Source organism: Eucalyptus grandis, chromosome 6 (assembly GCF_016545825.1).
Source record: "Eucalyptus grandis isolate ANBG69807.140 chromosome 6, ASM1654582v1, whole genome shotgun sequence".
Classification (NCBI taxonomy): domain Eukaryota; kingdom Viridiplantae; phylum Streptophyta; class Magnoliopsida; order Myrtales; family Myrtaceae; genus Eucalyptus; species Eucalyptus grandis.
This window is the reverse complement of record NC_052617.1, coordinates 3,913,449-3,929,868: the sequence shown is the minus strand read 5'-3', so window position 1 is coordinate 3,929,868 and position 16,420 is coordinate 3,913,449. Positions and strand designations below refer to the sequence as shown.

At 37.7% G+C, this 16,420-nt stretch overlaps 1 protein-coding gene across 1 annotated transcript; it reads right to left on the bottom strand.

Annotated features, from left to right (window-relative positions):
* Nucleotides 1-8,014: 8,014 nt before the first annotated feature.
* Nucleotides 8,015-9,348, bottom strand: LOC120294797 (transcription factor bHLH93-like). Its single transcript, XM_039315326.1, has 4 exons — nt 8,996-9,348; nt 8,722-8,889; nt 8,458-8,625; nt 8,015-8,302 (listed from the first exon to the last, which is right to left on the bottom strand). Exons 1-4 carry the CDS (start codon nt 9,269-9,271, stop codon nt 8,216-8,218), a joined length of 699 nt encoding a protein of 232 aa, XP_039171260.1. The 5' UTR covers nt 9,272-9,348; the 3' UTR covers nt 8,015-8,215.
* Between the last annotated feature and the right edge of the window lie 7,072 nt (nt 9,349-16,420).

Genomic DNA, 16,420 nt, shown 5'->3' with positions numbered 1-16,420 from the left:
TGCGGGTTCTAAAGTTGGAATATAGAGATTCGGAGATTGGTTGTGGTGCATGTTGCGAATGAACGGGTATAACCGGGTTGTGTTGGGAGTAGATTACGTGATTCTATGTGTTATCGGACTTGACTAAGTCACGGATTCTAATATGATTGGGATTTTTGAATAAGAAAAACTTCGAACTCCGATTTGATGTCAACTCATCTGCCTTTTGGAATTGAGTCGAGGAGGAGAAAAGGAAGAGGAGCGATTTTGCTTGGGCCTACTAATTCTGATATGAGCCGTCGACTTTGGATCGAGTTAAAAAGAATGGTCTAATGTGCGTCAAATGCCAATTTAAGCTATCATAATTATCAATCTCCCATGCATTATTATATTGTTTCCTTAATAACTCATAAGAGTGACACATTCGACTAGATTTTTTTGTATCTTGGGACGTTCCATCAAAAGTTATTTTGGGTACATTTGATTTGGCCTTTATGGAATGCTTTCCATGCATTATTATATTGTTCTCTTATTCGACTAGAATATTTTGTATCCCGGGATGTTTCATCAAAAATAATTTGGGGTACATTTGATTCGACCTTGATGGAATGCTTTCCGGGCATTATTATATTGTTCTCTTCTTCGATTAGAATTTTTGTATCATCCGATGTTCCCTCAAAAGTTACTTTTCATCGGTAAAGAAAATGGGCGGACGAAATTTATGGACCGGGCTGTAATAAAGGCCCAACGAAAAGAGGCCCTACCTTCAAACGAGATCTCCCTCCTCCCTTCAGCCCTTTCGAGTTACTATGTTGCGAAGCGAAAATGTTGTATCCTTGGAAATTTCACTAAATGAAAGGAAGCCGAATTTCCAACCAAAAAAACGAAAAAATCAGAGTCTAAGACATGGCTTTCCAAGGAATTTAGCCGCAACAAGAAGTTACCTTTAACCTTTCCCCATAAAGAAAGTCAATGCGCAGGTGCAACAACATCAGCGTTCCTTCTCCACTTATCAGCTCATTGATAGGGGTGAAGAGGAAAATAAATTCTTGATATTGGAAACCAGTTAATGGGAGAAAAAAGATGAGAAAAAATGCAAATGAAAGAATTGAGAGATTCGTGTATTTATATAAGTTTACTTATTCATATGCTTTATTGAATTACTATACAAAGTAACATGATAATGAAACATCAATGGTAACCAATCGGGCATATGCACAATCAAAAGAAACATATAAACAATCACGAGAGATGTGGAGAATCAAATGACATATTCTAAATATCTGTAACAGAACCCATTACAATGACACATGCATAGCATCCTCATATATATGCAATGCAAAAGGAGTCTCATTTTTATTTTTATTTTCCGAGATTAGGATATAGGCATTTCATCAGAGTCGTCAATCACAAATAGGCAGATGAATTAATCGAAAGAGAGAATGCATGAATTTCGTGCATTCAGCGGTATCTATACACCAGAAGGAAGGCAACTAGTTAGCGCAAAGAGATGTATATTCAGACCACCATTTTCCTGGATTCACAATAATAGTTATAATTTATGAGGTATATAAACAATAGAGGGAGATATGGGGAATTTCCTAAATCTCTCAAATCGCCCCCTCGAAATTCATCAGGAGACGTCGAAGCTATCGACCAGAGTGTGGAGAGAAGATCCAAGGAACACCCTACTCGATTAGAGGCCAGAGAGACAGGAAACTGAGATTTCCTAATCATGACCGACATCCGGAATTTGACTACGATTTTCTCTGTGAGGATGAATCACGCGTTGGTTGGAGGTTTCATTTTTCTCCCTCTCGTTTACACTTTCTGTTATGTTCATCAAATCTCTTCTTGGTATCAGAGCCATTTTCCTGAGAGTACAAATCAACTTTGTTCTCTATTAAAAGACGATGAATCTGCAATAGATTGAAGTCACATTCAAGCCTCATATGTTAAGAGAACTACACAAAGTACTAGTGATGTCAAGAACAGAGAAAAGAAAGAAGACTTTGAGAACAGAGGAAAGAAAGAAGGCGAAGCTAATGGAAAACCAGTAAGTGCTATCAAGTACAAAGGAAAAAGAGAAAGCGTCGAGAACAAAGGAAGGAAAGAAGCTAACGAAAATAAAGGAAAGAAAGAAAGCAACAACAGAGATTATAGCACATGTAAAACTGATTTACCATTGAGGAATCAATATTCAGTTAAAACTGATTTACCATTGAGGAATTAGTATTCAGTTTTAAGTTTGTAAAGTCAAACTTTCTCTTCTTTTGCTTCAGTTAGTTAGGGCCTGTTTGGTTGTGTTTCTTTTTTTTTTTGTTTTTAAACATTTTTCTGTTTTTGTTCTGGGAACAAAAAAACAAACGCGTTTGGGTGCGTTTCTGTTCCTTTTTGTTCTTTTGTTCCCAGAACAAAAAAAACAAAAATAAGAAACACAAAATTTTTGTTTCTTATTTAAAACACATTTGAGAAACACATTTTATTTTCTTCTTATTTTCTTCTTCTTTTTCTTTCGCCGGTCACCGGCCTCGGCCATGGCCGGCGGCCGGCCGACGAGGGCCGGTGGCCTCGCCCGGCCATGGCGAGGCTCGCCGTCCCCCGGCGAGGCGAGGCTCGCCGTAGGCCCGGGCGAGGTCGGCCTCGCCTTGGCTAGCGAGCTCGCCCGAGATCCGGCGAGGCCAACCTCGCGCCGGCCCGGGCGAGCTCGATCTCGCCATCCGGCGAGGCCGAGCTCGCCCGGTGGTCGGCGAGCCTCGGCCTCGCCGGATCTCAGGCGAGTCGGCGTCGCCCAGCGGTGACCCGGCGGGGGCCGGCGAGCCTCGCCGTGGCTGGGTGCCGCGGCCGGCCCTCGTCGGCCGGTCGCCGGCCATGGCCGAGGCCGGTGACCGCCAAAAGAAGAAAAAAGAAAAAGGAAAAAGAAAAAAGAAAAAAGGAAAAAAAAAAAAAAAAATAGAAAAATAAAAGAAATAAAAAAATTATACAAATTTACTAAACGTGTTTTTGTTTATTTTTTATTTCGGAACAAGTTTACCAAACGCGTTTTTGTTCAAAAATTGTTCCCAGGAATGAAACACTTTTTTATTTATTTCCTGGAACAATTTTTAAATAAAAACGCAAACAAACGCACCCTTAGTTGTTACGTTAGCTAGTTGTTTTTCATTCTGTTGTCATTCTCCGGTTGATATAAAACTGATGAGGAAGAATAAATGGGGACAAGTTTTTTTGATGTAAGCGAGCACTCATTGAATAAGAATACACTTTCTCTCTGCATTGTTTTTCATTTTTCTCCCTCTCGTTTCCACTTTCTGTTCTGTTCATCAAATCTCTTCAGGAGGGAGCTTTCTCAAATCATAAATGAATAAGAAGAACACAACCAGAATAAAACAAGGTCAAATCGAATGGGATGGCATGCGATTAAATCGGGTTTGCGTAAAAAATTACTATAGTTTTTCGGTTTTCGCCTACCATTTGTTTAAAGAAACCTGATTCTAGTTCAATGTTTTTTATTTCCGTTTGGTTTGGTCGAATATATAGATGTAGTGCCACGTTTGATGCACAATTTAAACAAAAATAAGTAGGTAAGAAATGAATGGCAATATCAATCAAACCAATGAGTTTTCCGGCTCAGCTTTAGTCCATAAGGGTTCACATTTGGAGCCCGGATCAATTTAGGTCATACAATCAAATTGTAAATTTTGATCACTGCAATACTTCATTGCCATCGCTAAGTTTTTCGACTTTCTTATATCAAGTCTCATTTTGGCCTTAGGTATTGCCTTATTACGATTAGGGGTATAGACGGGCTGCCTTACAGAGAAATTTTGGCTTGTCCTACAACTCCAGTGCAAACAAACCTAAAGACTCTTGAGATTTCTTACTGAGAATTGTCTCAACTTCTTTCCTGCTTTAGAGGTTTTAGTACATAAATTTGATGGTCATCACCTATTCGCGATCAACATTTTAGGGTTTGCGACAGGAGACTTTTGAGGAGTAACATGCACAAAAAGAAACATTGAAGAGCTAATTTAGGGAAAATAAGACCGGTTAGGGACTAAACGTTTAGACAGGGCATATAGGCACATGATATAGGATAATGGCCCTGTTTGGTTGAGCATTTGGAAAGCCCTTTGGGACTCTAAAGTCCCTTGGCCAAATGCAAAGGTATTTGGTTTGTTTTTTTGGGTGACTTTGGTGAGATGCAATTGCATTTTCAAGTGGCTCTAAGAACCTTTAGCCTAATATAGCTCCGGAGGTACTTTGGGAAGTTATATCTTTGGAATGCAAATATCGGTACTGTTCATCTTCTCCAAAACCACCGCACACCATTGCATGAAGAAACTTATCGGAGGCGCGACCTCCAGCCAAGGCGCCGACGACCATTGCACGAGGGTCACCCGGCCCGACGATTGTTGTCGGACCTCGGGTGACGCTGGGTCGCGCGACCCCAGGCGATCGTTGCCGGGGTCGTGCCGCCAAATCCGGCCATCCGGTTGCCAGATCCAGCGGTCCGATGGCCGAACTTCAAAAAAAATACAAATGTTTTTTTTTTAATTTAATAAAAGTCATTTACAAATGCAAATTTTACCAAACGATATTTGCATTTTGGAAAACCACATTCACCCAAAGGTATTTGCATTTTGGCAAATGCATTCCCCAAAAGCCGAACCAAGCGGGCCCAATTTTAGGTACACCAACACCAACTTTTGAGGAAAATTACCAAAAAAACCATAAACTTATTGTATGGATATCAATTTAGTTCTAAAATTTTCAATTTGATTAATTCAATCATAAACCTTTTGACGATACGCCAATGTAATCCTTTTGACCAATTGTGGCCGACAATTCCGACGTAGATACTAGTTGTTCTAGGTGGCATGCCTAACTCGATGTGAACAATTTTGCAATTTTTTGAAATTCTCTAAATTTTATTTAATTTTTTATATTTTCTTCTCTCTTTTTTTCACCATAAACCCGCCAAGGTCAGCTATATTTCAATGGAAACTAAAAGGAAAGAAAGTAAAGAACCAAAAAATCTATAAATATTGAAGAAAAACAAAATAATGTTAAATAATTATAAAATATTATCAATGTTAGTATTGGTCATGCCACATAAAGTTACCGGCATCCACATTAGTGATTGTCCATCAAAATTGGCTAGAAAGTCTACATTAACATATTGTCAAAAGGTGTAAGACTAAATTGGCCAAATTTAAAAATTTTAGACTAGATTGATACTCGTGCAATTAGGTTTAAGACTTTTTTTGGTAACTATGCATCAATTGAAACAAAATATTGGACAGTGTTGAATATAAAGTACTCTTATAAATTCTCACCTACAATTTAATATATTACTTGGTATATAAATTGTATAGACAGCTCCTATCATACATTGCTTGCTCTATGATATATTTTGAGGATGATTTTACCGCTGTACTCCCTAAGGAACGGATTTTTTCCCCATGATCACAGGTAAGAGTCGATAAGGTCTAAAAACTATATGTAAAAACAAATACTAGGTCATGCAACAACTTGTTCCCTAAATTTTAAAAAATTAATAACCAATGTAAATAAAAATTGATAACTTAATAAGAAAGTCGGTAAATTAAAAGAAAATGTAAGTAACTCAAATGAGAGTTAAAACCTAAGAATAGTCCGTAACTTTATGATAAAAGTTGATAAGTCACCCTAATTTAAGTTGGTAATATCATGTAAATGTTAATAAATTTGAACAGTTAGAAAGTTATAGGGTGATCGGTTTCCGGTTCGATCCGGTTCCACTCAAGAATCGGGAACCGGACCGGGAGGACCAGTTCTCACTTTTCTAGACCGTGGACCGGACCGGCTGTCTTGGAACCGAGAATCGGACCGGACCAACCGGTCGGTTCCAATGAACCATCACTTGTTTTCATTTCATTTAATAAAAAAATAAATAGTAATTACTAGTAAAGTAATGCACAAGATTATGATTCGGTCAAGTTTTCTTATTCACTTTGTGACCAACAAAGTGACGCCCTATTAAATTATAAACGTCCACTTTGTGGAAACAAAAATTAAAATCCTGTATCATACTCTATGTCCTTGCACTATTATGAAACAAAAAAAAATAAGGTAAAGATCCACACATTTGAAATATCAGAGAAGTTTTTCTTTCCAAACATATTTCACACACTCACCTTCATTCTCATGAACATAAATGTTATTAGAGAGGCAAAAAACAAAAGAAAAACATAATCCAAACTCAATAAAAATTCAACACATAGTTTGGTCATTGTTCAATACCATCCATTGGTGAGGCGTTGGGAGCGTCGGGCAAGGCATCGAGCGAGCAAGGGGGAGGGCTTATGGTTTTGAGAGGGAAAGATAGCGAGAATTGCCGTTGAATTGGATTGTAAAATTTGGGAAAATGAAAGTTGATGTGATGGTTACTGTACATTAGAGCAGAAACTAAAAACAATAAAGAGAGGGGTTTAGCCGTTTAGGTTTCAAGAAGGAAAAGGAAAATAAGAATTGCAAAATTTAGAAAAGAAAAGGCTGATGTGATGCTTATCGTAGAGTGTAGAGAAACGCAAAAAAGGGGATTAACTTTGAGGAAAAATGAATCTGGTAATGGGTATTGTAATTTAGTTTAGAAACTAATATATATGGTCGGTCCGGTTCTAACCTCAAAACCGAGAACCGGTCCAACCGATCACCGGTTCCAAAAATAGGAACCTGAGACCGGACCGAGACCCTCTAGAACCGCCCGAAACCGACTGGTCCGGTCCGGTCCGGCCGGTTCCCGGTTCGGGCGGTTTCCATTGCACACCCCTAGAAAGTTATGCAAAAATAAAAGCTGGTAAGTTAGTACAAAATTGGGAATTCGCATGCTATTTTATAAAATGTCGGTAATTTCTTAAGATCTTTCTTAGGTCATTAAAATGTTACCTAGAAAAATAAAATCGATGGTTTAGTGAAAGTTATAAGCACCGGAAAAAAAGTCGAATTCATATTTCTAAAGGTGGAAGGATAGAATTTTTTCGTACTTTGATTATGATAGGTTTATTTGGCTGATATTGTCAGTGACCGGTAATACACATCAAATCGCCATAAGGTTAGAGGAGGTTTTGCTTGTTGAACTGTTCAGTTCTACTGTTTTGAGACACTGGCGCGTAACTAGGAGTGTAAAGTACAGGCCCGTCCAAAGCCAACAGAAAGATATAAATCCATGAGCGGTATCAGCATGTGTCGCCAAGCACATTTAACCATGAACAGGAAAAGGAAAAGGAAAAATGATGTCAAAGCGCTCGCAGTTCATACTATTTGTCGTTTAGGTATGTATTGCATTTTGAAAAAAAAAATGCACGATCGTATGCAAACATTATCACAGACTAAGTACATGTACCTAGCTATGTCTAGACCGCCACAAATGGTGAGTCTCACATAGTTCTTGTTAGATTTAGCAATTCAAATTCAACTTTTATATTCCAGATTCATTCAATGCTATATCAGTTCACACATATCGCTTAAGAACCACTTCACCAGTTCGAATCTTTCATTTACTACAACGAGCAAACTCGAAATTCGGGAGCACATTAATCTACCATTTATGAAGGTTCGGTCTTCTTTAAGGAAGGAAAACCATATGGAAAAGGAAGAACTGAAAGAAAAATCTTGACCTCACCACTTGTCCTTGCTTTCTATCTCCAGTCTCCTATAGAGCTTTCTTCTTCTGCTGCAAAACATAGCTAACAGATTTCAATACAACCTAACTGGCTTTCGCTATGATTTGGATGGATGAAATTAAAACGACCCATCCAAATTGATGTTTACCTTTTATTTTTTGATTAATATAAATCATAGGACTCGTGCATTTTGACTTTTTTATAATTTGAAACTTATTGAACTTTCATGACACTCGAATATCAACACGAAAAAATACATAAATTTGAATAATTTGTTAGATTTTCCTTTTGTTTTTGCCTAAGTACTTCTGCTTAAATGGAATTGTTGTGTTGCTTTTGCTTTAAGTGTAAACAAACATGCCCTAATGAACTTGAAGCAAGAAGAAAAACACTTTTCCACCAATGGTCAACGTTTCAATCCCACATGAAGTAAATTTCAAGACATTGCTCGGTTCAGCAAGGGAAAATAAAGAAAGCTCACGCTAAAAAATCAAAATCACTAAAAGCCTTCCATTTGCAGAACTCAATCTAAGGCCTAGAAAATCAGAATCTTTCTAATTCTCTTCAAATCTTTACAAGCATCTTCCTCCGTATCCGGCATTTCTGAACAGCGCTTGCTTTATATCCCCAGTACTGGTGAGATTTCTTTGCTGCATTTCCTATTGCCAACAGGTGCAAGAACTCATTTAGAAATTTAAGGTTTTTATGATTTCAACTCTGCTAGAAAAAAAAATCTTTACCAAAAAAACTCTGCTAGAAAAATCGTGAGGCTCAAAAAGCTATCATCACTTTGTATAGTCGTTGGTTTTCGTACCTCTGAGCAAGAAGCTTGCATCGCAAAGTCATTGAAGCAGCTAATGACACACTCCTGCATGTCAAGGCCCAATGCATCCAATTTGCTCACCATTGACAGCAACAAACCCGGTTTCGTGGCACAGCAGATCTCGATCCTTGTCTCCACGTCTCTTCGCTCCACGTTGAACTGAAAAGACATGGCCCAAATTATATACTTAGATTCCATGAACAAATGATTAAGTCTGATTATAGGGCCTTGATCACAGTTTCAGTAAAATTTTACCTTTGGTGTATTTCTCACCAACATCTCATTGGGTTTCATGTCTTCTATAATGTCCATTATGTTCAAGTGATAGGGACCGAATTGGCTGTCATGTTGCAAGTGGTTGATCTTCTGGAGCAGCTCTTTCATGTAGTCAATTGTGTCACATAGGATTGAAGTTCTGTCCATCTGGCATATGACATGATGAGAACAAAACCACAATTAGAACTTTTCAGTAAGACAAGAAGTTCAGCATTCACATAATGACCCAAAAGAACTCAAAATGTGTACGCACCTTGCTGATTTTTGGGACAATGGATCTGAGCATCGAGAGCCGATCGTTGAGCCGCTTCCTTCGCCTCCTCTCAGCCATTAAGTTCTTCGAGGGCTGTCCCCCCAACTTCTTTCTAGCCCGATTGTTCTTCGCCCCTACACTAGGCCCTGCTGCGGAAAATACTGGAACCTGATTATTCGGAGACTCCATCGATTCTGGTTTACAATCTCCCTGCATCCCAATGGTCTGCTTAAAACCATCTGCATGAAGAAACGTGGCCTCTCCTTCCTCCGTCATCACAGACAAGGGAAGTGTTCTTTCTTGAACTGGGAAAAGTGGGGCGTCGTCGCACGGGCTATAGGACGAACTGGCGATCCGCGGGGCGAGATCGGCGAATCAAGGAGCTGGTGAGCCAAGGACTCAATGCTAAGTGGATATTGAGGAAGCTCGGAGAAGATGTTCTGGTCTGGATGGTGTGTAGGAGGAGAGAGCAATGATTCTTGCGAGGAACAATAATTTGGAAAATGCGAGGAGGGAGATGGAATTCGATAGTCATCAAAGAAATCATAATTCCAATCGCTTGAGAAGAGCTCGTTCAATTCCATGGGCGCAACGTTAGCTTCCCAAGGAGGGTTTCTCTCTTGATGAGCCAAGAACAAGTCTTCCAGATATCCATGTCCACAAAGCTCCATCTCTCTCTCTCTCTCTCTCTCTCTCTCTCTCTCCCTCCCTCCCTCCCTGTGTAATGCGTGTTAAGAATGCCAATTCTAATTGCACCAATGCGAAATATATATAGTACAAAAGTGCAGTCTTTGTAGTTAATATAATGAGATTTATTTAAAGGGTATGTGCATCAATATGTATTCATTAGCAGCTAAGTCTTTGATATTGAAAGAGAGTCCTGTCTTCTATCCAACACCCTCTTCTCCCATTCTATATCTGTGATTTGATGTCCTTTTCACCGAAATCTGAATCGTACGAACCCATTGTTTATTTCATGTTGTTTGCCTGTAAAGTTTGACCCCCACGTACATCCGTCCAAACCCAGAAAAATGGAGTTTGTGCTGTGCCGTGACAGATTGTTTTATGCATCAATATACATTGCCGATATGAAAATAAGTTTTTTATCATTTTCTCATTTCTCATGGGTCCAACAAATGAGCAAAATTTCAAGATAGCACAATAATATTCATCAACATCTAGATTTTTCTTGAATATTTTCAAAGTTTATATTGGTAAAAACTCATAAAAACAACAGTCGAAAATCTTTTACCAGTCTCATGTAATATAATTATAAAAAAGAAAAGCATGTAAGTATATGCTTATCTATTTTCCTATTTATAACGATAGTAATTGACCAAGAGCTTGTTTGGTACAATTTTTCGATGGGCAGTTACAATTGCAAAAGAAATGTTCCAACATGTACGAAGCATTTGGTGAATTCTTCACAGCTACAACATCCCAACAACTTTTGAAGCTTACGGCATCTTGCAGGAAGCTACGCTGTACACATTTGGGGTAGTGCATCCTTAAACATGTATGATCCAGTGGCCGCTCTTAACCGCACAGCAACAGTGCAATATAATCACAACTATACCAAACAAATTAAGAGAATGTTCAATCAGAACAGGACAACAATCCCCCACCCCCTCCCCCAATCCTAATCAACTGCTTATGCTTTTGTTTTCTTGTTCTAGGGTGAAGGAACGATGACATGTTTTCATTCTTACCTTACTTTTTAAACAATCAAGTAGGTATATGATAGGGACTCCAAATATGAATTGGGGCTCAAGTACATCGCTACTTGCTGCAAATATCCCTTATGTTTTTATGTGCTGTTTTGGCTTTTTGTGTATGGTCTTATATCAAAGTCCTTCAGGGAATGAGACCCTGTTGGATATTCCTGATTTTAAAAGATGCATGTTGCCTTGTAAGAAAATTTTGTGCCGGTGTGGTAAGGGTGATCACACAATCATTAATTGCAACTTTTGTGTGAATCCAGATTGCTTCAAAAGATTGCCATATGCTTGTTCATACCACTGGCTATAAGCCTCTTGAGTGCCACTTTCACAGGGGTTATATATATTGCAGTATTCGTCCTTTGGATTTTCAAGCGCACAAAAGCGAGTATGTACGCCACTTTGGATTTTCTCCGGAAATATCTAATCGATATTTTAGAAATCCGACATCAATTTTTTACGGCTAGGGACATTTCTTAGCATGATAATATCGATTTAACTGAATATATCACGCTTGTGGGACTTTAAAAAAGCAAAAATTATTTTAGATACATGGACCTTTTTATAGTTCTAGTAAAAGATGACCAAATACGACAAGACTGAGGTGGTAATAGTGTCATTTATTAGCTCGAATGTAGTAGCTGGCAAGGGTCATCTAATGGGAGCTGAATCCAATGATAGGGTGCTGAATGTCAATAGATTACAATGAAATTAAATTTTATACTTAATAAAATTGGCTACACGACTGGAAACTGATTAATTCTTTTCTAACCTCGTGTTCCAACTGTGCAGTGATATGAGCATTGCCTCTTTCATTTGACTCTGCACATGATTCAAATACGACTTTGTTTTTTTTGTTTTTCTTTTTTTCAGTCGATTCATTAGACAGAACATCGTAGTTATGTTTTTCCCCCGCTCTCCATTAAATTCTCCATTTTACGTTGTGCTTTCTTCTTTTACCAAAATTATCTTGTTTCATACTTTATGTACAAGATTAAATCCCTTAACATAGTACTGCGCTGTCCATCAACTGCTGATGTGTATAGCTGAAATTCTTAACAGAAGAGTTTTCTGTTGCCTATGATCTAAAGAAGCGAAAGCTTTTGGCAGGTTAAATCGGTAAACCAGTAACACTTCGAGAAGAGAAGCTTAAAGCACAAGTTGAGCATAGATTCTCTACGTTTTTTCCCTTCCCATTTCCCCTTCTTTGGCTTTCTAGGGTTCTGTGTTTTTTCTTCCAGGTACCCAGATGGAAATTTAACAGTAACATTTATGTTTGATTGAAAAAAAGATAACTGTAGAAGAAGTATGCAGAACCATCTCATTTGGACAGACCAGAATACAAGTTAATGAAAAAGGAATCTGGGCGGAATAGTAACAAAACAAAGCAAAACCGCGGCCATTTTCACCCTTCGCAGAGGAGCGGTATTACATGAATCTCTCTCTCTCTCTCTCTCTCTTTTCAGTTTGCCAGCCCACAATATTGCTATGAAAGTGCAGGTATTACGTCTGGAAGAATTATGGCCATTCAATATATTATTCTATAACGTGATTTGTCTTCTTTCTCTTTTGTTTTTTTTTAAGTCATGAACAGTACGGATTTCCCTGCTCAAGAAGGGCATTAAACGTTGGAGAGGGGCTCTAACATTCTTTATTCGAGACGCATTACCTAGCTAAAGAGTTTGGCTTTTTGTCTTTTCTAGCGTTATAACTGCTTCCTTGGGTTCGTTCATATTCTCGTCACTATTGTTTCTGAGGACGTGCTTTTTGTTTCCTGTTACTCATTGAAACCAACTAACCATATGATGGACCACACACTTGTCTGAAGTAAATTGCAAGAGATTTAGATGCGTAGAACAGGAAAAAGTTGAGTGGCGAAGCCACAAACGAATGAGCGATCAAGCAGAGAACAGAAGCTTATTCGCAACACGCTTGTTCTATTGTGAATCTTGTTATCCTAGTCATATCTTATTAGAGTCGTGAAGCAAGGATTAATAATGCTAATGCCACTTGCTGAACGCTACCAAAGCGGCACAAGGACAAGAGCTCCCAGTTGAAGCATATAAAAATTGCAGACAGTGTTGTTAATAATAGGAGCCATGCCTAGCTCAATTATCTACAAGAAATCCATACACGAAGATTTAGTGGTTGATATGGAATAGACAGGGATTATATAGTGAAACACCACTTGGGGTGTGAAAGTGCCATTGCCATGATAAAGGAATATGACAACTTGGGTCGTTTTTTCTTTATCAAAAAAACCAAGGGTCATGTATTGATCGCACCAAATTGTCAAGCAATGCATAAGAGTCGAAAGTCAAATGTTAATTTCATATGGCGAAGATTCAAGATATTCAATTGGTTAAGGTCCCTATGACTTGGAAACCTTTGCTGTCCCATTGGAGAATGACAAACTATTGGAGAGTTTAAATTTGCCATTGGGGTCAAAGGAGAGTGTAGGTTATATTAGAGGAAGTCTAAAAAATCTTCTGATTTGATAATCTTTTTAAGTTTTTGCGTGGATTGCTAAAAGATGAGAAGAGAGAAAATAGGGTATTTGATGCTACTAGAAAACCTTGTGTCTTTTTTTTATTATTTTTATTTCAAGTTGGCATTCTTGAACAAACCTAATCACAGACGTTAATAAATGAGGTGCATATCCCTTTAATCAGTCCCATCTCAAAGGACCTTCAACGCAGAATTTTTATATTTTGACGTATTCTCAATTTATATGAAAGTTTCATCTCGTGAAATTGAAATCCTCTAAATTTACGAGGTAAATCTTCATCTTAAATTTTTCCCTTCAGACACAGCCACCCCATGAGAGATGCGTTCTTCTCTTTTTCCTCTCCTTTTCTTTTCATTTATTTAATTTTCCACTTTTCCTATTTCACTTTTTCCATTTCTCCTTCCTTCTCTCCCAAAAGTATTCAATTTGACTTTCTGTTTCTGATTTGCCTTGGTATATATTTTCCCGTGTTTTACCGCTCTATGTGATTTCATGAGTGATGTCACTTTATAAGATAGTGGGGATTGGAAATCTTTAAGAGTTGAAATGATGATGGATGCTAGTCTTTGTTTATAGTTGCTACCTAAAATGTTCATCGAGATCAAATGAAAAAGATCCACCTTTCATGTCTATTGCCCAAAAACCTTATTATTAACGATGAAAAGATGGTAAAGAATTGTTGGACCTGTCCAAGATTCATATTTTGCCTATTGTGTTGAGAAAATTCATGGGATAATTATCCAAAAAGCCCTAAGCCTATAATACAGTGGCCAAGTTAATATTAAACCTTTCATCTGTATCAATTCATTTCCAAACTTTTTAATAATTTGTCAATTTAATCCTATACTTTCCAATTGTGTATATTTTAATCCTAAACCTTTTTACCTTCTAGGAGCTAGGGCTGGAACATTTAGTTTTAGGTGTGGAGTTTGATTCCCATGCTCTATAAAAGGATGAGATAAACATGTAAGAATGAGTTGAGAATTAAAATAAGATAGACCAAAAAAAAAAATATTGGCATAATTAAAAGGTTTATGACTAAATTGGTTGCCGCATAATAAGTTAGGGACTTTTTGGACAATTTTCCCGAAAGTTTATGGTTAATTAGTAAAGTCGTGATACTTAATTATGATGAACTAACATCAAAATCTTTTCTCTGGTATCATGTATACTTGTATAGCATAATTCGTCTTTTTTGCACTTAAGGAAAAGGACAAACTGTTCTTTTTTTTTTTTTTTTTTGGTCGGAGAACAAACTCTGTTGACTGAGTTTAAATGATTAAGCCTTGAGTTTATAAGATCCCCTGTGCTTCTATTATTAATTCAGCATCTCACATGGCCACGGATCTTTCCTCCTCCATTCCTGTGGTCTAGGTATTGTAAAAGAGGTGCATGGCTAAATATCTCAAATGCAATGTGCATTATTGGAAACCTCACAGATCTTAGGAAACCACTGGATTTGATTTCATCTGGCTTCTTAAGCAACAACTCCCTTTAATATCCTATTTTTCTCCCCACGTCCAAGACAAAATGATGGTGCTTGAAGCAACGATTCCTTCAAATGCCCAACTAAACAAAATTAAGTGAAATAATATACATTATTGATAAATTGGCCGTAGGAGAGATCTTATGCCCCAAGCATTACCTACCATTAAGATCGTATAGAGATCTTGTATGAAACCAAGCATCACCTACCACCAAGATACTACTTTGAAATGCAGTACATGGCAATCTTTCCGGAGGATGTCCTCCCATGAATGATTATACGGAATTGAGCATTTGTTGGGGAGTCTCACTACAGCTAAATCCAAGTCATTGTCTTTGTAAAGATTTAGCATATAAGAAAATAGATATTAAATATCCAACCTCACTACTAATTAAAAACAAATTGAAGGCAGCTTTGAATAATGATCTTGCCCACATAAGTTCATTAGTGTAAAGTTTAAGGAAAAATGATTTATTTGACATGATAACAGAGCACAAGTCAATGGTTCTAATCTAAGCACTACCTTCTCGATTTTCTCCTATTTGCTATCCGTATTATTTTGTTCATTTTCATGTCCCACCAATTATTCCATTATGTAATTCCATCCATAACCGGTCTTGCGCATGTAAGGACCGACTTACCCGCAAGAGGAGTGTTAAGTCATATGCTATAAATACATTGTTCGCCCGTTCTTCCTTTTATTGTGCCCATTTCCTTGTCGCCCGTTATCTTGTTAATACAGTTTCGTCCACAACCTGTCTTGTGCGTGTAAAGATTGGCTTGCATGACAAGAGGGATTAATAAGTCACATGCTATAAAAATATTATTGCCCATTTTCTAACAGTTTAAACATTTAGGGAAAATGATTTCTACAACATAACCATTGGACGAACACAATGTCTTAATGTTTTGCCCTCAATTCGAAGAACCAGAATATCATTATATTTACTCAAACCCAAAAGATGGAGCACATTCTTGTTCTTACAAGATTTTATATGAACAACGATATTGTGGGGATGTTTTGCTTTCCTTGTCGGTACATAATCTCATCAATTCATCTTATCAAAACTTAAAAAGTCCACCGGCGATCGACAATGCCTTGACTATCAATTACAAGTAACAGCTAACTATTCTTTAAACACGTTGACACTTCCACTGAGGTTTCTTTAATCTATCCTAGGTAACTAACCCGTCTTAAATCATGATTAAGATCGGCGGGTAAGAACTTTATGATGGTTTTCCTTGGATCTGCATTAGGGTTGATGGGTCTCATATTTAGGTGCAGCTGTCAAATAATACTGCAATTCTTGTGGACACCAATTGTCTAGCTAGCTAGCTACCTACTAGGGTTTATCAACATGCGAGCCCGTCAATTAGGGTTTCTTTAATTTAGAAGATTCGGTTCTTAGGCTATCTTGTGAAGTCTTAGAAAAACAGCAGTTTGGCTTTAAATGAACCGTCCATTTCATTTTTACTCTTTTTTCCAGTCGTACATTCATACCAACATGGAATCATCTTTAAGTAACCATCTTTCTCACTAAATAATGAATATTCAGATTATGTGGGGACTTTCAAGAAAACTAAACCAGAAAATCAAGATTAAAGATCGGTCTTTGAACTCAATTTCGTCCTTCAGTCCTAGAAGATAGGAACTTGATTAAACCCACTTGTTTGTTCTCTCTCTCAAACTCTACCTAACGAGGAGTGAGTTC